Here is a 22,102-nt window from a genome sequence, read left to right on the forward strand (position 1 = left end):
TGATTTCTTAGCGGCCCAATTTCTTTTGTCCGTTTCATTAAATCTGTTACCCTTAATTATATCCCGATTTATTGTGAATCTTCCTAATTCTTCCCCAATAAAACATTCGTCTATTATTCCTTTTTTATTTTTTATTCTATTTTATGCATCAATTAGAGACTTTAAAATCCAACAGTAATATTGAATCAACTTACGATATACTCAGGAGTGTTTGATAAATAGTTACTCCCTCCGTCTCATCTCATTTTATGTGTCTGGTTTAGGTAATGAAGCTTGACTGGAGTTATTTTTAATCTAATTTTTCATAATATTAAGTTTAGTATTATTATACAAAATTTATATATTTAAAAATTACATTAAAAGTACTATTAAACACAAAATTTAATTTAAAAATAAGTAAAAAATACCAAAGAAAATTAACAAAGAAGAAAGAGTTTGTTTGACAAATGAATAGTAAGTGGGACAGAGGGAGTAAAAACTAATTAGGTTAGCGGGTTAGTTGTCTTAACTGATTGTAGAAAGATGTTTGGTAAATTAGTTGATAGCTTTTTTTTTTGAATAGTAAGTAGGACAGAGGGAGTAAAAACTAATTAGGTTAGCGGGTTTGATTAGTTGTTTTTACTGATTGTAGAAAGATGTTGTCCATCATCTTGAGCTAGACTCCGCGTTGGGGAGATTGTAGGCAATTGGCCTGGAGATTTAAAGTTGCTGGCCAAGGATTGAACCCTTGACCTTTGGTTAAGGATGAATGAGTCTCTTCCACTCAACCACCCCCTCCAGGTTTTTGTAGTTGATAGCTGATTACATGCAAAATGATTTTATCAAAAAGTTAATTTAAAAGGTTGCTTTTAGAAGCTTTAATTTTTTTTGAATTTTAGCGTTTTGGAGCAATAAATTATTACAAAAAACTAATAAATCAAACACTCATATTGACTGTTTAACCAAATCAAACGGCTAATAATAGTCAAATAAATCAAAATTGGCTGATAAGATTCATTTTTCCTTATCTTCTCTAGTTTGTTTTATCTCTTTCATTCCTTCACAAGATAAATTAAATATTTTTTAGTCTACTTTTTATGAATCATTTAATTAATGTAATATACAAGTGTATATTATATTTTATTTATTCGAATTAATTTAGAAAAACTTAAAGGTTATCTAACTAAAAGAAATTAAAATTAAAAAGTATTTATGAATATAGTGTTATTTAAATTATTTTATCTCATTGATTATGTTTCATATTTTTTCATAAATATTTTCATATTTTCATCCCAACTAAAGTATTTTTTTTTTGGCTTCGACCTAATCTATCAAAAAAAAATCTATTGTAATTTATAATATATTTTGTATTTTAACCTCTTATTATGCATGTTTGATATTTTGTCATTGATACTTCTAAAGTCATAACTGCTCCACACATATAATTTTTGATCTGTCCCGTAACTCCAGCTAGTAATGTTTTAGAAAAAATCACAAAAACAATTACTAGTAAATAGAATAGAGAAGAATCACTTAAAACAAATTTAGAAGGTAATCGTTGAATTCATTCGTCACTTCTCATCACGGGCAAAGATTGAGGTACATGCATGTTGTACTCCAACCCACAATACTTCATCATGCATGCCTACCTCACCAACACAATAAAGATGAAACAAGTACAGAAAGATAATCATGCATATACCCAAAGAGGAAAAGAGGCCGGTAATAACATTTGAATCAATTGAAACAAGTTTGATCCATTTTTTTTTTAAATTAACGTTTCAAGTTTGAATCTTCTGCATAGAGTAAACAACAGGACAAACGTAACTGTCAGACTATTAAATTAGTAATCACAGTGTTACAATTTTGATCAACTCCCAAGTCTCAACAGGCCTATATATTGACCTTCATTCTTAATCTGAACTTGACAGTTATATAGGCAATTTAAGCTGATTTACGAATAGACTGTTCTGGCCCGTGGGTAGTGGAGCTCACCGGTTGTGAAGAGGGTTCAAAGCGTTTGGGACTCTCCTCTTGGTCGGATAGAAAACGTCGGACGAGTGGTTGTGCTGAGGATCTGTTTCAGGTGCAGGTTGCGTTTGTACCAAAGCTGGTGGCTTCTTTTCCGAGCCAGCAACCACGACCGCCTGTGCAGAAATGGCCAACCAGTACATTATGACACTTAAAACCAGAAATTTTCTGTCATACATATTCAAACCAATTTTCATAGCTTTCTGGATTCTCATTTTGGTGCTGCGTTTTGGAACCCTCGAAAGTCGAACCAGAAGGGAAAGAGAATTATCGCTTCTCTTTGGAGTAGGGAAAGGGGCTGGGGAGAATGTGAAATGGGTTTCTTGACTGGCCGGTCTAGGGGGGTGTGAGGTAGAAGAATGGAAGGTAAGATGAAAAAGTATATATTATACTTTGTACTATACAATATTGGCAATGAAATTTTTTGGTTTTTTTTTTTTTAATGTCATATCAAACAATGATTTTTTTTTTTTTTGAGAAATACATTAAAAAGATTATGTGTTTTTTTTTTTTTTTGAAATTTTGTTCTAAGGGGTGGAGAGAAGTTTAAACTTTGTGATTATTAACTTGGTTGAAATGCAATTTAATGAACTTATAATACACTAAAAATTGTAAAACTGCTTGCAAAACTCGCCAATCCATGTGTGGAGGTTTTAATTTCTTTGGCTCGTGAAAGGCCTACCAAAATTATAGCTGGTCCGAAACGACGTCGTTTCGATGTTAGTGGACGTGGATGCGAATGACTTCATGGAATTTATTGTCTATAATACACATAATGATTTGAGTGAATACACAGAATATTGGCACAACTACACAGAAATCATCCTCCTAACATTCCGATACACAAAACACGTCACAACCTATGTTTAAGTACCCCTAACATGAATAAACAGAGTTGAGTTGTCCGGCCATGCAAACAACAACAACAAGAATTCTATCCTTTAAAGTTGGACAAGAAATTGGTGGCAATTTTTGCGCAAAGTGCACACTACATCCACTGCTCAGCCCTTTGCAAAGCTTCTCGAGAGAGACGAGCAGCAAACATTTTGTCCTCACCAATATTTTCCCACTCAAAACACTGAACAAATGCCCCCAAAGCCAACGAGACAGTCATTAATCCCATATTATTCCCAGGACAAGCTCTTCTCCCCATCCCAAATGGAACAAACTTATAGTTCAACCCCAATTCTCCGTCCCCTATCACGGCCTCGAATCTCTCTGACTTGAACTCTCTCGGCTCTCCCCACACCTTGGGATCACGATGCATAGCCCAAGTATATATTCACCACTAGTATTGTGTGTTTAGGAACATCGAAACCCGCGACTACACAGTCTTGTAATGAATAATGGGGTATCAAAAGTGAAACCGGGAGGGTATAGCCTTAAGGTTTCATTAACAATGCATCTTAGGTAGGGGAGTTTTGAGAGATGAGACGCGTTTAACAAACATTCATGTCCTACGTTGTTGTCAATCTCATTTCTTAACTTGCCTAACACCTCCGGGTGAGATAAAAGAAGCGGCATTGCCCATTTCATGGTTGCTAATGATGTCTCTGTTCCTGCCACAAACATAGTCTGCACAAATTTGTTCTACTTCCATTAGTCCAAAGATTTATTTTTCCCAAAATTTTATAATCTTAACGCATATTGTTTAGAATGTGCATGGAGATCGATTGTTGCGTACGCTACTGTATATATAGTTTCTCCATATCTACAAATTAGAGTTAATTCTAAATTTAGTACTATAACTTAGCTTATTTTCAATTTTAGTCAATAATTTTTAAAACTATTAAATTTAGGCTTTTAGTATTGAATCATTTTCAATTGTAATCAACTTGTGTGACTGGTTAACGTTGAGAGTGAAATTAGGACGGTTAGAATAAGGAAATTCAGACTTTGTTGTTCGCGTGTGAGAAACAATTAGCATAATCTAACGGCCATAACTTTCTAATTTCACTCTCAATGTTAATGATTTACACAGGAAAAACTAATAGGGAATTACAATTGAAAATGATTTGATACTTAAAGCACTAAATTGGTAATTTTAAAATGAGTTAATTACTGAAATGGTCCCTTGACTATAGCGAAATTACTAATTTAGTCATGACTATTTTTTGACAAATTAAGTTTATCAACTTTAAAAATCTTAACCAATGTGGTCCTCCGTTTGTTTTGCCGTTAGACCTCCGTTAATTTTGGACCAAATTGGTAACTTATCTATAGTCAATGGATCATTTCAGTAATTAACTTTTCGGAAAAATGGTGAATGTGATGACTGAAATGGTCTCTTGACCATAGCAAAATTACAAATTTAATCCCGAGTTAACGAATATTTAACGGCAAAACAAACAGATGACCAAATTAATTAAAAAAATTTAAAGCTGAGGGATTTAATTGGTCCAAAAATATAGTCAATAACCAAATCGATAAGGGCATTATTAAAGTTGAGGGATTATTATTACTATTACTACTACTATTACTACTACTTCTATTACTACAACATCTACCACAACATAAGGGCATTTTAGTCATTTTGTCACTTCTTACCTTCCAATTCCCTGTACTCCTATTTCTGCATACCAAACACTGTAATTTCAATTCCTACATTATTCATTGAATTGCAATTCCACCGACAATTATTTTCCACCCTAATTTCCTCCTCCCAACCAAACGCCATGTTAGGGATTTCATGCATCTATTTGTTTAATGTAACAAAACTAATTAGACTAAATATGTTCTTTTTGCAAACTAGCACTAGTAACCCAATTACACATGAAACACTACCAACAAAAAAGAAGCGGATACACAATGAAGACGAAGACAATAAGTATTTAGATAATTGTTTTTTATAAAAGAGCAAATTAAAATGTAATCTTAATATCAACTATAATGAGCTTCTCATATATAATCTTGTATTGATATACTTTAAGTTATTCCGTGCTTATTTAAATACAACTTTAAATTATTCTGTGCTTATTTAAATACAAACATTAAGTAGTATGTGAAATGGGTTTCTTGACTGGCCGGTCTAGGGGGGTGTGAGGTAGAAGAATGGAAGGTAAGATGAAAAAGTAGTATATATTATACTTTGTACTATACAATATTGACAATGAATTCCCATGTTACTCCTTCCCTCTATTATTATTATTAATTTTTTTTTAAATTACAATTTTTGTTTTTATTTGACAAATTTGCAACGGATTGGAATTTCTACTGAGGAGTCGTCAAAATAAAAAATAAGAATGAACCAACTCCCTTGGAGAGTGAAAGTTTAAACTTTGAGATTATTAAATCGATTATTTAACTAGCTTGCAAAATTTTTAAAATAAATTTTAAAGCCAGCTTGTAAGACTCGCCAATTTATATGTGGTAGTTTTAATTTCTTTGGTCCGTGAAAGGCCTACCAATATTATAGCTCGTCATGGGGCGTCCAGACGAGTATACCCCATTGACACCCTTAGAATGAACATCACATTACAAGAAAAGTCAATTTTACTAATGAACTGTTGCAAGTAAAATATCAAAATTTATATATAAGTATTTAAGTTGTAACTATTTAAACGAGTGCTAAATTTATTGGTATTTTATTATTTTTTATATGAATATATAATCGGTCAGCTTTATTACGCAATAGCAAAACTTTCTCAATCTATTGAAATACCTCGAACCCACCCATATTTTCACATGGGGTGCAACCAGATGCCACTATACCACAATGTCATTGCCAAAATACTAACACTAGTTTTATACGCGCATTGCGCGAATGAGTTAATGCCCAATGTTTATATTTAAATAAATATTTGAAAGTATATCAATGCAAGATTATATAGGAGAAGTTTATACATGGGTAATTGAATGTCGAATTTTTTTTATTTAAATATCTAACTCAAAGTATATGAATCAAAGATAATATAGAAAATTCATTATAATTATTACTAAAATAAATGTTTGCAATCTTGTAAAATCGATAGTCTAAATATTTGGTCTAAAAATGATAGTCTAAATAAATACTACTTTTAATTTGAATTTTTCTAAGTGTTCTTAATTCTCTTTTGAGTAACATTGTCATTGTCTTCATCTTTAGTATTTGTTCTCTTCCTTTTTGTTGGTAGTGTGTTATTTGCAATTCGGATATTGTTGGTAGCATAGATGACAACGTCATGCAATGAGATTATGATATAGGAGCTATGAACTTTCCTTTAGGTGTTCTGTTTGGGGTTCATTTGGTTCAACCATTATTGTTGAATGAGTTATTGTGGATAAAGAAATCTCTAGTTTAAGAAAAAAGATTAAATTAATTAATAAAAATTTGAAAATTTAAAATATTATGTATTCCAAAGATATTAAAAGGTAGTTTCTCGCTTCAATTTGATGGGTAATGGGTTATTTGAGTACTTTCATTGTCAACAAATCCCCCAAGTAGTTAATATGATTGGTTTCAAACTATTCTTTTTTATTTTTTTCATGGTATTAAAGAAATACATATGTATCATTTTTTGGTGTAACTACTAATTTATTTAATTCAATAAGAGTAAAATATAGTGATTCCGCTTCAATTTATTGGGTTATTATTTGAGTACTCTATTTGTCAACCAATCACCAAGTAGTTAATATAATTAGTTTCAAATTAGTATTCAAAAAATTAGCTTCAAATTATTTTAATTTTTTTTCATAGTATTAATAAAATACTTGGTAAATAAATATATAACATTATTTTGTACTATAACTTTGATATTTAATTACAAGATATTATAAAAATAAGACAATGGACAATGTAATGAATATCAATTGTTAAATTTGAATGTAATAATCTTTGCATGAGAGAAAATAAAGACAATATAACTAATGAAAATATTTCTCTTATTTAATTTAATTTTTTGATAATGAATAATTTTTTCAAATAAAGATATTGTAGACACATAATTATAAATTAAAGAAATACATATGTATAATTTTTTGTTGTAGCTACTAATTTATTTAATTTAATAAGAGTAAAATAGACTGAGAAACTTAATTATGTCAAATGTGATTGAGATGAGGTTCGAACCTAAGACATTTCTTATAGAAATTAATAGGTAAGTTAAAAGTTAACGGAATATTAACGGAGAAGAGAATATTTAACGGAAAACTTAACGGATAATCATAAAAGTAAGGTTAAATTAAGTAATCTCTATTAATAATATTAATCTGAATTATCTTAACCATCTATTTGATTAAATAATTCATCTGAACCATCAATTTAATTAAATAATTTAACCGTAATTTTTTCTACCCATTTTAAGCCTAACTCTCTTTGACTATTATTAGCATAGTAGATATTTACTTACGGATGCATCGGATAAATCCTTAATTGTGTCATCTAAGGCTACTTTAGTCATTTCATCTCCTCCCTCCAAATCTGTCGATGGCGATGAAGCTCCGTACCGATGCGATATTTATTTATGTGTAGCGCTTCGTTCCTCTTCTCTCTTCCAAAATCTCTCCGGTTTCTAGCTGCTCGCATACACCTTATCGGCCATATACATTCGCCGTCGCCGGTGGCGATTCGCGAGGATGCTCTCCATAACGTCGGAGGACCTGAACTACCTCATTTTCCGCTACCTTCACGAATCCGGTAATTCTCGCTCGTTCTAATTTTAGCTACTTAGGGTTCAGTTTAAGAAACGGTATGCATTTCCATGTTGTGGAACGAAGAATAGCAGGTGGAAATGGAAAAAAAGATTGCTGCTTTAGCTAATTAGGGTTTCTTTTGAAAACATTCATTTCGTTGTTTTGAGTTCCTGGTTTGGTAATCCCTGTATCTTGCTCAAATTGAACTTGTTTCGGTATTCTTCCATGTCCAATAACTTGGTATTTTTGAACTTTGATTTTGTTTTCACTGGTAAAAAGAGTTGAATGTGTGGGGGAGTTTGTGTATATGTTTTAGTGGGTTTAACTTTGAGGAAGCTGGGATTTTTGCTTCTGGTTATGGAATTGAAATATGTTCTGAGTAGGATTTGAAGATGAATTGATGCAACTTTGTTAAGATATGGCCTCTAGCTAACCAGCCTGTATTTAAAAAATCAGATTGAGTTCTGAAATACTCCTGTATTTCATACAGTATAATTGATGACATGCATGGAGTAATAAAGAAGGATGATGTTTGAATTAGCTTGAAACAATCAAAATCGATTTTATGGTGCATTTTCCTTACTAGAACTTGAACCACCGTTGTTAGCAAATACCTAACATGAAAAATAAAAATATGAAGTGATTACAGTTATTCCACAAAAGGGGTATCCTCCAAAAGTTCAGAGAAATCAACTTGTATTTAGAATCTTCTGCTTTGAATTATTCTCACTCTATATTCCACTGCTTGGTTTGCTAATTGTTCTCAAATAATCTCTTTTTCAGGTTTTACTCATACTGCTTTTGCCCTAGGATATGAGGCAGGGATACATAAAAGCACTATAGATGGAAATTTGGTTCCTCCTGGTGCTCTTGTTAAATTTGTGCAAAAAGGAATTCAGTACCTTGAATTGGAAGCAAATTTGAATAATGTATGCTTAACTTTTTCCTTGTTTGAAATTTTTTTTCTTGTCCCTATGGAAACTCTTTGGTGACTGATAATGACTATATCCAGGATGATGCAGACCTGGATGAAGATTTTCAGTTTCTACAACCTTTGGACCTGATTACCAAGGATGTAAATGAACTTCAAAAGATCATTAAAGAGAAAAAGGAAAATCTCCATAAGGGTAAATCCCGCGGCAAGGATAAAGGTAATAGTGAAAATGACCATCATGAACGAGAACCTGTGAGAGAAAGGGAGAAGGAAAAGAAGCAAAGGGATAAAGATCGAGAACGTGATAGAGAGAAGATGGAGAAGGAGAAGGAGAAGGAGAAAGAGAAAGAGAAGGAGAAGGAAAAGGAGAAGGGCAAAGACAAAGAAAAACCTCACGAGGATCTTATGATGGAAGCCAAACAAAACAATGATAAAATTAGTATCAGACATGAAGAGAATGAAACTGCTGGAGGTAACATATGATTCTGTCTCCCTATGCACACACTTCATGCAAAACACCCTAGACTAAGCGCATTTATCATTGTTTATTTTTTTTTTTCTTTTTTCTTTTTTTTTTTGGTTTTTTTTGTTTTCCATATTGTTGATGCTATTATCTTTGATTTGATTTCCCTCACTTTATTTGTTGACATTCAAAATAGAGCCAGAACCCATGGAGATTTGCACAAGCTTGACATCCTTATCCTGTGAAATCCCAAGTTCTGATATCATGGTTTTAGAAGGGCACACATCTGAGGTTTAATTGCATACCATGATTCTTTTTTGGGAGATAATGTTTATGTAATCATTAATCAAGCTATTCTTGATTAATGTGGCAGGTATTTGCATGTGCTTGGAGTCCAACAGGTTCACTTCTTGCATCTGGGTGGGTATATGGCCTTGAATTTTCACTGCTTTTCTCAGGAATAATAACCATTTATGCATTATTTTGTGGTTTAGATTTATTATCCTATTTATGTCTAGCTAATCATATCACTTTTACTAATGGCCACTATGTCTTGGGTGGGAGGCTAGTAAGGATATTGATCAATTCCACCTCAATTGTATTAGTTTTGTTGGGTTTGGCTATCTTTCTGGGCTGAAAACAGTATTATGTTACTGTAATACTAGGTTCACTTGAAAGGGTGATAATCCTTTTTTCCTTTCATATTAAAGGGTTTTTTTTGTTTTTCCTTTATTGTTGATATGTATTACAGGGAAATTATAGTAGAGAACAATTATCTGCTATCCCCCTAATTTATGTCAAATGTAAAAACACTCTTGGAGTTGGGAACTTTCTAAACACCCCATGTCTTTAGTAATTTAGGTGATGTATAATATTTCCATTTCATTTCTGAGATTTAAGATGGCTGTAATAAGAGTCTGCTGTACTTATCTCATTGGTTGGGACCAATAGCCCCATGTGTGAAATTTTCATTGCCTTTATTCTTCTTTCAAGCTTAATATTACATATATACTCCTCTTTTTAGGTCTGGAGATTCAACAGCTCGAATTTGGACAATTGGAGATGGGCCATGCAGTTCTAAAATGCAGACTGAACCAGTAAATGTTGTTTTGTTGAAGCATTTCAAAGGTCGAACTAATGAGAAAAGCAAGGATGTTACAACACTTGATTGGAATGTGAGGCTAACATTCTTTGTTGTGCCTCTTGTCTTTTACCAATGCTTTTATATGATGGGTCAGCTTGGGTTGCATGTATTGTCAACAAGACTTCTGCGTTTGTGAATTTTTTTTTTTTGGCCTGTTCTCTATGCAGGGCGATGGTACGTTACTGGCTACTGGTTCTTATGATGGTCAGGCAAGAATATGGAACCGGGATGGTAAGCTGTCTACTTCAATCTTAGTAATGTGGAAATAGTAGACTATTTCTATGAAGAGAGTTATTATTAAGGAATTGCACTGAAAAAAGTAGTAGCAACTTCTTGACAAATCTCCACCTCTGCTTTTTACACTTTAGGTGTTGATTTAACTGCCTGGAAAGCCTTTTCTTCATTGATTAGACATTTGATTGATCCCCCTTTCCTCTCCATCTACTTTGTTCTCTGATTGACAAAAGGGGGGTTCATTTAAGGACTGACTTAAAAAAGCATTTTGTTTTTTTTGCTTTTTGTTGTTTGTTTGTTTTATTTTTGACAATTATGATCAGCTATGATGATACTGAAGCTGTCTCTTTGTCTAGGGGAGTTGATAAGTACATTGAATAAGCATAAAGGGCCAATCTTCTCTTTGAAATGGAACAAAAAAGGTGACTATCTTCTAAGTGGTAGTGTGGATAAAACTGCTATTGTGTGGGACATAAAGGCAGGCGAATGGAAGCAACAATTCGAATTTCACTCAGGTTGTTCAATGACATTTTCTGTGATTCTCTTTTACCTTTATCTTACTTTAAACAGGTAACGTTGTATTATATGAGGGCTTTGAAGCAGCTATAAAGTATAAACATAATTTCTACCACAGCCCCCACACTTGACGTTGATTGGCGAAACAATACCTCATTTGCAACCTGCTCCACTGACAACATGATATATGTCTGCAAAGTTGGGGATAACAGACCAGTGAAATCTTTCTCTGGGCATCAGGTTCATTTTGACAGTTACCTTCTCTCTCTCTTTTTTTATTTTAATCTCCCCCCACCCCACCACCACCCAAAAAAAAAAGAAGAAAATCTTCTGAATAAAAGAATGTAGAAGACAAGAACTTTATAATGAATAATACAATGACTTCAAGAAATGCCAATATATAAATGACATTTGAACTGCTTGTACCAATTTTTTTAAACTTCCTATATTACCATTGCCTAATAGGTACTCCGTATAATATAAGGCGTGTGCATATTTCTCTTGCTTAGTTCATGGACATCTAATTTTGATCTACATTCTCACTTTGAGCATCTTTGATATTTATCTTAGGGTGAGGTTAATGCTATCAAGTGGGATCCCTCAGGTTCCTTGTTGGCTTCATGTTCTGATGATTCCACAGCTAAGGTGGTTTTGCTATTTCCCCTTTCTGATTTATGAGGATTCTATCCATACAGTAAAAGAATTGAAATTCCTGCATCCTACTAGCCACTATATATCAGGAATACTCTAGCAACTCAAATTTGTTATGGTGCAGATATGGAGCTTGAAGCAGGATACATGTGTGCAGGATTTGAGGGAACACGCTAAGGTGTGGCGTGCACATGAGTTTCATTCACAGATTAACATCTATTTCCTCTTTTTCACTTATACAGTCATTAAAGTTTTGTAATGAATTGCTATTTTTCAGGAGATATACACAATTAGATGGAGTCCGACAGGACCAGGTACAAGCAACCCAAATCAGCAGTTGATGCTGGCAAGGTAATTGATTTAATTTAATGATACAATGTTATCTCTCTAAGAGAAGTAGAGAGGTAACTATTATCATTTTGTTGATACTAATTGCATCACAACAGTTGTAATAATGATCTATACCTTTTGTTTTGTAATAAGATCACTTAGCTTTCTAGTACTCTGATGCTACTATTCTAGTGTCCATAGAACCGTGAATACTTACATTTGTTATTTTCTTTGAATTATACTTAGCGACTTCTTTTAACTTGAAAAATAATCTTCCAATGTTTTATAGAATTCTGTTTAAACTCATTATGTGATTTCTTGTATAGTGCCTCCTTTGACTCAACCATTAAGCTATGGGATGTTGAAGTAGGGCGAGTTATCCACAGCTTGAATGGCCACAGGTATCAGATGTATTTTTGGTTGCTTCAATTCTGGGAATGAAATGCTGGGGTGAAGTCCGACCTTTGAATGGGACTCGGAGAACTGATTTTATGAAACATCCCTTTGACATCTTTGTACTTACTAACGCATTTCACTCTATTTGAAAACCAGGGATCCTGTTTATTCTGTTGCATTTAGCCCAGACGGTGAGTACTTAGCCAGTGGATCGTTAGACAAATGCCTGATCATATGGTCGGTGAAGGAAGCCAAGATTGTGAAGACCTACAGCGGGAATGGTGGGATTTTCGAAGTTTGTTGGGACAAGGAAGGCAAGAAGGTTGCTGCTTGTTTCTCAAACAACGTGGTTTGTGTCTTGGACTTCCGTATGTAGAAAATGTAGAACCTATACTAGGCATGGGATAGCAATTCGGGACGTGTGAACTTTGTCGAAATGTAGCTGCAGCGTTGCATATAGAATCTCGGTGTAGAAATTCGAGTGAGTGATTCAAAACATTGGTGATATTAGCTTACTAAAACTTAGGTGGATAGTTCTGCAACTGTAATCTTCACCTCCTTTGATTCTATTAGACTTTGTGTAGTTTTAACTATTGATATAATGGCTTTTATTATGGCAGCTAGGAGCCTGGGGGATGCACTAATGGTGTGCTCTGCAAATTTGATTAGCGCAGTAAAATTGCATTTTTATCAATGAATTATAATAAAGCCTTTACCATGTCAAATTGAGGCAATGAAGTCCAATAGCGGGTAAATAACCTGTAATACAGTTTAGTATAACAAACACTAGGTTTACTCAATTTTTTACATGATTTAAATGTTATAAAAGGCGTTAGGCGCTAGTCGGGCGCCTATTGCCTAGACGGGCAAGTAATAATAATAAAAAAGTGTACACATTACACACTAAAAAAACACTTAATTGAGTTGAACTAGTTGAGCGTGGAATTGGCTGACTCAAACGCCGAGATTACCAAGTCAGGAGTCGAGTTTGGCTAACTAAGGCGCCGAATCCCTAAATCGCCTAGTTGACTGACTAATGTCCGCCTGAAGATAAAATTTTCTCGGCCTTGTATTTGCTACATCAAACAGTAAAAATATGGAGTTCATGACTTCATGTAGTAGAATTTTAGAGAAAATTGTATCTTTCGTCCTTAAATTCTAAGATAATTATACAATTTGTTCGTAAGTGTTAATCTTGCTCACTTTTTGTCTTTATGCTAACTTCTCGTGCTTACTTTTCGTCCCTACGTTAACTTCTCGTGCTCATTTGTCGTCATAATATTTTGTTAGTAAAGAGATGAGAAGTGTCCTTATGCTAACTTCTCGTGCTTACTATTCATCCCTACGTTAACTTCTCGTGCTCATTTTTCGTTCTAATGTTTTATTAGTAAAGAGATGAGAAGTGCAACATCGATAATAGTTTAACAACAAATTTTACCATTATCAAGACAAAAAGTGTAATTTTTTCAAGAAAAAGAAAAAAAAAGGAAAAGAAAAAAAAAAAAAAAAAAAAAAGAACCCTTGGCTGGGCCCCGTGTTTTCTTGTTCGACATGATTAATGATCAAATTTCAAAAGCTGGCGGATTTGCCTGAAAAAAAAGCGGTCCGTGTCTGCGTGACGGATAAGCTGAAATGAAATGGGTGTTCACAAACAAGTCGGAATAGGTTCGTAATGCCGCTGCCTTTTCAGGCCATTTGATATGCGTAATGCCGTAGCCTTTGCGTCTCAGAGGAACATTATATTATCGCCGGTGGAAATGCGGGACGAAACGATGAGCATGAACTCACGTTCGCCGGATCCGATAACCACCCTGCATTATGAAGACATCGTCGACGGAGAATCCCTCTTTCTCTTACCCTCCGACGATGACGAGGCGGATGAGGAAGAGGAGGAGAAAATCAGGGCAATGGAAATGGAGGCCGCCGATGAGCCCCCGCCGCCGTTCTCGTGGAAAAAGCTATGGGAGTTCATGGGCCCAGGGTTTTTAATGAGCGTAGCGTTTCTAGATCCGGGGAATTTGGAAGGCGACATCCAAGCCGGAGCAATCGCCGGGTACTCGCTCCTCTGGCTCCTCATGTGGTCCACCGCCATGGGGCTTCTCATCCAGCTCCTCTCGCTCCGCCTCGGCGTCGCCACCGGGCGCCACTTGGCCGAGATTTGCCGCGAGGAGTACCCTTACTGGGCCACGCTTTTGCTCTGGTTTATGGCTGAGTTGGCTTTAATTGGGGCCGATATTCAAGAAGTCATTGGCAGCGCCATTGCCATCAAGATTCTCAGTGATGACTTCATCCCTCTCTGGGTTGGTGTCCTCATCACTGCTTTTGATTGGTAAATCTTTCAGTCTTCCCTTTTAAATTGATAGTGATTGCATACCTTCTGTAACAATAGGAGTATTAATTAGTATACTAATCCATAGTTTCTGAACAAAACTAATGTTCAACTAGCAATAATGTTAGCTTATTATGGCCCGCACATGTAGCTCAGTTGATTATTAGGTGACAGATTATTGTAAAGGATGTATATCCAGCCCCGGTAGCGGCAGTGTGGTGTTTCACCCTTTGGGATGGCCCTTTGTGGGCACCAGGCACATGTTGTCCCACCTAATGAGCTGTTGAGTCACCGTGATTGATAATTAGGTGATAGATTATTGTCAAGGATGTATATCGAGCCCTGGCAGTGCCAGTGTGGTGTTTCACCCTTTGGGATGGCGCCCTGGCAGTGCCAGTGTGGTGTTTCACCCTTTGGGATGGCTCTTTGTGGGCACCAGACTGGTGTTTCACCCTTTGGGATGGCTCTTTGTGGGCACCAGACTCAGGTTCTCCCACCTAATAAGCTGCTGAGTCACCGTGATTGATAATTAGGTGATAGATTATTGTCAAGGATGTATATCGAGCCCTGGCAGTGCCAGTGTGGTGTTTCACCCTTTGGGATGGCGCCCTGGCAGTGCCAGTGTGGTGTTTCACCCTTTGGGATGGCTCTTTGTGGGCACCAGACTGGTGTTTCACCCTTTGGGATGGCTCTTTGTGGGCACCAGACACAGGTTCTCCCACCTAATGAGCTACTGAGTTACCCTGATTTATCCTCTATAATCTTGGTGGATTGAAATGTGGGGCCCTTGGGGCGAGGATTTTGCCTGTTGTGGGGAAGTTTATTATTATAGTGACATCTTTAATGATATTAGTGGAGAACAGGCTTTAGATGAGCTCCCAAAGTCCCATGAGATCTAATAACAATTCAACTCTGAATTAGTCTAGAGTTTAATGTACCTATCAAACAGTGTGCTATTGTCAAGTATTAGTGTAATAGATGTTGTTGACTTGTTATCAATATGCACTGAAAGAGTATTGAATTGAAGTTTCCTTTTTTTTGCAGTTTTATTTTCTTGTTTCTTGAAAACTATGGAGTTAGGAAGCTAGAAGCATTTTTCGCGGTTTTGATCACAACAATGGCATTATCCTTTGCGTGGGTGTTTGTAGAGACGAGGCCGAGTGGGGAGGAAATCACGTTAGGCCTGTTAGTGCCAAGGCTTAGCTCACAGACAATTCAACAGGCTGTTGGGGTTGTGGGGTGTGTGATAACGCCTCACAATGTGTTTCTATATTCTGCTTTAGTACAGTCGAGGCAAATTGATCCGAAAAAGAAAGGGAAAGTGCAAGAGGCTCTCAACTATTACACCATCGAGTCATCTGTTGCTGTTCTCGTGTCGTTCTCGCTCAATCTGGCTGTGACGACCATCTTCGCCAAGGGATTTTATGGAACTTCTGAGGCGGAGAGTATAGGGCTTGTGAATGCAGGGCAGTATCTGCAGGATAGATACGGTGGAGGGCTGTTCCCGGTTTTGTACATATGGGGCGTTGGCCTTCTGGCAGCCGGGCAGAGCAGCACCATAACGGGTACTTACGCTGGACAGTTTATAATGGGAGGCTTTCTCAATCTTAGAATGAGGAAATGGCTGAGATCATTGATCACGAGAAGCTGTGCTATCGTCCCAACCATGATAGTGGCTGTTGTTTTTAACAGGTCCCAGTCTTCTTTGGATTCTCTAAACGAATGGCTTAATGTGGTTCAAGGTATGCAGATTCCATTCGCGATTATACCTCTGCTAACCTTGGTGTCAAACGAGCGAATCATGGGAGTCTTCAAAATCGGAACCACCATAGAGGTAAACACACATAAACTTCGTGGCTTAATTTCTTCACATTGTGGTTTAATTTGATTCACTACGCAATTCTTGATTCGTTTTTTTTTGCTGCAGAGGATCGTGTGGTGCATAGCAGCCATGGTAATCGTGATAAACGGATACGTTATGCTCACCTTCTTTCTTTCTCAAGTTGATGGGCTGCTGGTCGGTTTCGCGATGTGTATTGTAGCTGCAGGATATGTAGGCTTCATCGTCTACCTCATTTCTCGCCATGGCACCCATTCTTTGCCGTGGTCTAGCAACACCAATGGATTTTCGCACCTCGAGGGCTTGAATGAAGTTGAGCAGATGAGCCGTCAATCTTTCCAATCAACTAGATAGAATGGGATTGGACTAATTTAGCCTAGTCTCGATCAGATCACGTTCAGATAGCTCTCTCAAAGTCGTTGCTGCATACACATCACGTTCAGATAGCTCTTTCAAAGGCGTTGCTGCATACACATGATATAAACAGGTGTATTTTGTGTTTGTTGAACATAGAAGTATAGTTGTTATTCCTACTATAAACATTGTGTAGATCATAAGCAAGATTGGAATGCAAATGCCTCTACTGATATTCATAGAAAGTAAATTTATAAAATATTTACTCATCTTTGAATTAAAACATGTAAATATTACATCATGTGAAAGTTTGGACAATGGCAACATGAATATTTGCAATGAGTGTATAAATTTATAAGGGAAGAGTATGGTGTTGATCAATGTTAATACGGATTATATTGAGTATATTTTTTTTTTTTTTGAATACAACTGACCCGATTATATTGAGTATAATTCAAGAAGTTTGGAGTTCTACCGGGTACAATGAAGACAATGTACTCCATATAAATTTGAAACCTTTTTGCATTAACTTTTTGATTTTGTCAGGTGCAATTAATACTAGTGTTGAACAACATCTTAGAATTTTCTTAAATTTATATAAAGTATTGAACATTTGATTTCTGTGTAAATATTATTATGTAATGAGTAGATGAATATTACATATTAGTTGTGTTAATATTACGAAACCTCCTTGAGGAATGTTGTTGTTTGTTGGGAAGGTAATGGGTAGTCAAGATTACTCTTGTATTTAGAGAACAAAATAAAATTATATGTAATTCGGGTATTCACTTAAACAATCTTCTAGAATACCTCTTAAAGATTTTGACAAATAATGGTGATAGTGCCTGGGTTCAATTTTGCCTCATGTGAGGAATTGAATTATTCATTGCTTTGATATTTCTATTGTTTCATTTTTTCTAAAAAAAAAAGAAAAAAAAATAGATCCTTGAACTTTATACAGGAAGTCAATTAGATCCTTGAACTTTTAAAAATTGCAATTAAGCTCATCAACTTGTTATTCTTGAGCATCGAAGCCCACACACTAAATAATAACATGTAATAGCATGTCACTAGGGTTCCAGCAAGCTCCAATGACGTTTCGACTACTAAATCTAGTGACCAACTATCGCCTTCTAGTCCAAAAGAAAGTGACCAAAATGGTCTCCTTCTTCTGGGGAAGATGACCAAAATGGTCGCTTTTTGTCGGAGAAGGATTTGGTGGCCTTTTGCCAGAGGGTCGCCTTCTCCAAAGGCAAACCCACAACTGCCAATCACCGGGTTTAGTAGGTGGAATGTCGTTCGAGCTCGCTAGAATCTTAGTGGCCTGCTATTACATGTCACTATTCGGCTTGTGGACTTCGATGCTCAAAAATAGCAAGTTGATGAACTTAATTACATGCAGAGCTTGGTTTTTTTTCCTCCTTTTCTCTTTCTATGCAAGCCCCACTAAAACCGCCATTTGCAGTAATAAAAACCACCTAAAAACCATATTCCCCATTTTTGTAAAAACCATAGCTTCTTCTTGTTGTTGTTGTTTTTTTTTTTCTTTCTTTTTTTTCCCCCTGAAAAAACCATTAAAATCTACTAATGTGGATGCTTTTAGTCTGAGCCCATGTCTGCATGTACAATCAAGCCATCGGTTTGGCTATCAAGACTCAAAAGTTAGTTTCACACCTTCATGATAACTTGGAGCCACGAATGCCTCAAGGAGAAAAACAACAAACATGCCATCAAAAGGAGTTCCTCGGATGGACAATTCTGCAAGGATATGCAAAACTTAAAAGGACATTTTTTGCATTTATCAATTATGTTTGTAACTGATTAAGGCGGTTAAGTTTGTAGCTATTAGATGTTAATAGCCGATCATAATCTATATTAATTACTTCGGAATTATATAATTTTCTCCAAGAACAAAGGAAATGGATACGCTCACATTCTTACAACAATACACATACTGCATTTATAAATTGTCTACTCTCACAAACTTTTCTATAGCAAAATTAAAATATCTCTATTCGAATTTATGTTAGTATGACCATTGGACTTGTACTATAAAACCAACACATATAATCATTAGGAATGCACTATTCACACCTTAACATTAAAAAAAAAATTGTAATTTTCCATACTAAAAAAATAAATAATGTTCACTTTTTTATGTGACATTTTTTTAAATGAACTCTTTATTTTTATTAACTATTCATAAATTTATCAATCCCAAATTAATAAGGAATCTATACAATAATTAAATACATAAAAAGAATATAAGAAAGTGATTTTTTTGGTAGATGAATATAAATATTACTAAAATAACAATTTGCAACAAAATTTGGAGCACAATCACTATTCGGTTTGCGGACTTCGATGCTCAAACATAGCAAGTTGATGAACTTATTTACATTTCGAGTTTGGTTTTTTCCTCCTTTTCTCTTTCCACGCGGGCTCCACTAAAAACCACCCCTTGCACTAATAAAAACCATCTTGCCCATTTTTGTAAAAACCATAGCTTGTTGTTGTTGTTGTTGTTTTTTTTTTTTTTTTTCCTTGGAGAAAAACCATTAAAATCCATTAATGTGAATGCTCTTAGTCTGAGCCCATGTCTACATGTATAATCAAGCCCTCAGTATGGTTATCAAGACTCAAGAGTTAGTTTCACACCTTCATGATAACTTAGTTTGTAGCCAAAAATGCCTCAAGAAGAGAAATGATGAGAACGTACAATTGTATTGACTAATAACAACAATAGTTTAAATAGATTGAGAGAATATATATACACACGACAGGGGTATAGGAGGAGTAGAATAGTGAATCATAACATGACTCAAATACATAGAGTCCTAACACTCCTCCTCAAGCACAGGGTAGACTAGCAACCTGTAGCTTGTCTCTAAGAAAAGTAAATATAGGTCCAGAAGAGCTTTAGAGAAGATATCAACAAGTTAATCCTTAGTGGAAATAAAGTTCACCTGAATCTCACCAGTAGCAACCTTATCTCGAACAAAGTGATAGTCAATCTACACATGCTTTGTACAAGCATGAAAGATTGGATTAACACACATGTAGGTGGCTCCAAGGTTATACACCACAACTTGGGAACAGAGATACCAGTAATACGAAGCTCATGTAGAAGAGATAAGACCCATGTCACTTCAGCACACACATCTGCAAGTGCCTTGTATTCAGCTTCAGTGGAAGACCTGTCAACTGTCCTCTGCTTTTTGCAGACCCACGAGATGAGATTGGACCCAAGAAACACAGCAAACCCACTTGTGGACTTACGATCCTCAAGACAGCCAGCCCAGTCAGAATCAGAAAACGCATGCAACTCCCTGGACGAGGATGACTGAATACAAAGCCCATAGAGAAGAGTGCCTTTAACATACCTCAGGACCCGTTTCAGCTACTGCCGGTGCTGAACCGTGGAGCATGCATATGCTGACACAGCAGATTGACTGCAAAAGAAAGATCGGGCTGAGTGACAGTAAGATACTGCAAAGCCCCAAAAAAACGTACATGTTCTGTTCGTCGAGGGTGATAGGGCGGCCGGCAAGAGCAAGCTCTTCAACGATCAACTTCGCACGCCCAATGTAATCCGCCATAGACGAGTCTCCTTGCCGGAGACTATGAAGCTGACCAACGAGATTGAGAGTCCGAGCGCGAGTAGACGACGCCAACACCTGAGTAACAATATCCCATAGCGCTCGACTGGTGTGGCAACCTACCGCCAGGGGCATAACTTCATCAGCAAGAGAAGAAACAAGCATTGATAGGAGAGCTTGGTCCTGTCGACACCAAGCAACAAAGGCCAGATTGGGCGACGGCAACGAGTCTTTATTAACAGCAGGAAGTGTCACAGGTGGACACACGGAATAGTTCCGTCAACGTAACCAATAAGGTCATGACCAACGAGGAAGGGCACCACCTGCGTCCTCCAAAACAAAAAGTTCTTATAGTTTAGCTTGATACTGATGAAGTGATGGGCTGTAGACAATGAATTCACCATTGTCATAACAGAAGAAACAGCCACATCAGAAACAGTACGTTGAGACGAATTCACAGAATCATCAGCCATTGAGAACCTAGGCTAACTAATACCAAATGAGAACATACAATTGTATTGACTAATAACAACAACAGTTTACAGAGACTGAGAGAATACATATATATACACGACAGAGGTATAAAAGGAGTAGAATAGTGAATCATAACATGATGCAAATACATAGAGTCCTAACATAAACAACAAACATGCCATCAAAAGGAGTTTCTCGGATGGACAAATCTGCAAGGATATGCAAAACATAAAAGGACATATTTGCATTTATCAATTATGTTTGTAACTGATTAAGGTGATTAAGTTTGTAGCTATTAGATGTTAATAGCTTATCATAATCTATATTAATTACTTCGAAATTATATAATTTTCCCCACGAACAAAGGAAATAGATACACTCACATTCTTACAACAATACACATATTGCATTTATAAATTTTCTACTACCAAACCCTTTTCTACAGCTAAATTAAAATATCTCTATTCGAATTTATTTTAGTATGACCATTGAACTTGTACTATAAAACCAACACATATAATCATTAGGAATGCACTATTCACACCTTAACATTAAAAAAAATTGTAATTTTTCATACTAAAATAAATAAATAATGTCCACTTTTTTATGTGATTTTTTTTAAATGAACTCTTTATTTTTATTAACTATTTATAAATTTATCAATCCCAACTAATAAGGAATCTATACAATAATTAAATACATAAAAAGAATATAAGAAAGTGATTTTTTTAGAGGAATATAAATATTATTCAAATAACAATTTGCAACAAAATTTGGAGCACCATTTGTAGAACTTTGTTTTCTGGTACAATAGTTAGTAGGAAAGATCTAACATACACTAAAAAAGTTGATATGTCTTTGTTAAATAATAATAGCAATACAATAATTACAATAATAAATTTTAATTTAGTTGGTTTTAACAAGTGAATTTTAGGTATTCTTATGATTCATTTTCTCATAACATTTCCTAAAATTAGAACACTTGCCTTCTAGGATAATTGAAATAAAGTCTCAAAAAGATAGATATTACAAAATTAGAAAATGTTGTAATACCTTATTTATATTTCTAGAAGACTAAAGTAATGAAAACAATATTGTAATATGACTAATTTAAATAAAGAAGTGATATTATATGATATCAGTTATAACTTATTATAACGTTCTATTTCTAGAATGCAATGTTTTAAAACATTTACCTTACATGTTTGGTTCAAACAT

The 22,102-nt window shown here is 35.3% G+C and overlaps 2 protein-coding genes across 2 annotated transcripts; both read left to right on the forward strand.

Moving 5' to 3' along the window:
- Positions 1-7,432: 7,432 nt before the first annotated feature.
- LOC116027461 (WD40 repeat-containing protein HOS15) lies at positions 7,433-12,907 on the forward strand. Its single transcript, XM_031269105.1, has 14 exons — positions 7,433-7,624; positions 8,404-8,549; positions 8,633-9,026; positions 9,214-9,308; positions 9,391-9,437; positions 10,042-10,192; positions 10,329-10,392; positions 10,752-10,910; positions 11,030-11,151; positions 11,482-11,556; positions 11,687-11,740; positions 11,840-11,913; positions 12,219-12,293; positions 12,445-12,907. Exons 1-14 carry the CDS (start codon positions 7,564-7,566, stop codon positions 12,662-12,664), a joined length of 1,737 nt encoding a protein of 578 aa, XP_031124965.1. The 5' UTR covers positions 7,433-7,563; the 3' UTR covers positions 12,665-12,907.
- A 982-nt stretch (positions 12,908-13,889) lies between these two features.
- On the forward strand, positions 13,890-17,094 carry LOC116026694 (metal transporter Nramp2-like). Its single transcript, XM_031268056.1, has 3 exons — positions 13,890-14,617; positions 15,662-16,451; positions 16,545-17,094. The coding sequence occupies exons 1-3, from the start codon at positions 13,989-13,991 to the stop codon at positions 16,809-16,811; spliced, it is 1,686 nt and encodes a 561-aa protein (XP_031123916.1). The 5' UTR covers positions 13,890-13,988; the 3' UTR covers positions 16,812-17,094.
- The last annotated feature ends 5,008 nt before the right edge of the window (positions 17,095-22,102 follow it).

Source organism: Ipomoea triloba, chromosome 8, assembly GCF_003576645.1.
Source record: "Ipomoea triloba cultivar NCNSP0323 chromosome 8, ASM357664v1".
Classification (NCBI taxonomy): domain Eukaryota; kingdom Viridiplantae; phylum Streptophyta; class Magnoliopsida; order Solanales; family Convolvulaceae; genus Ipomoea; species Ipomoea triloba.

Coding starts and splice junctions, on each gene's coding strand:
- LOC116027461 (XM_031269105.1), top strand. CDS start 7,564: ATGCTCTCCATAACGTCGGAGGACCTGAACTACCTCATTTTCCGCTAC. Junction 10,911..11,029: donor ACAATTCGAATTTCACTCAG/GTTGTTCAATGA, acceptor TTTCTACCACAG/CCCCCACACTTGACGTTGAT. Junction 11,914..12,218: donor CAGCAGTTGATGCTGGCAAG/GTAATTGATTTA, acceptor TTTCTTGTATAG/TGCCTCCTTTGACTCAACCA.
- LOC116026694 (XM_031268056.1), top strand. CDS start 13,989: ATGCGTAATGCCGTAGCCTTTGCGTCTCAGAGGAACATTATATTATCG. Junction 14,618..15,661: donor CTCATCACTGCTTTTGATTG/GTAAATCTTTCA, acceptor TTTTTTTTGCAG/TTTTATTTTCTTGTTTCTTG. Junction 16,452..16,544: donor AAATCGGAACCACCATAGAG/GTAAACACACAT, acceptor TTTTTGCTGCAG/AGGATCGTGTGGTGCATAGC.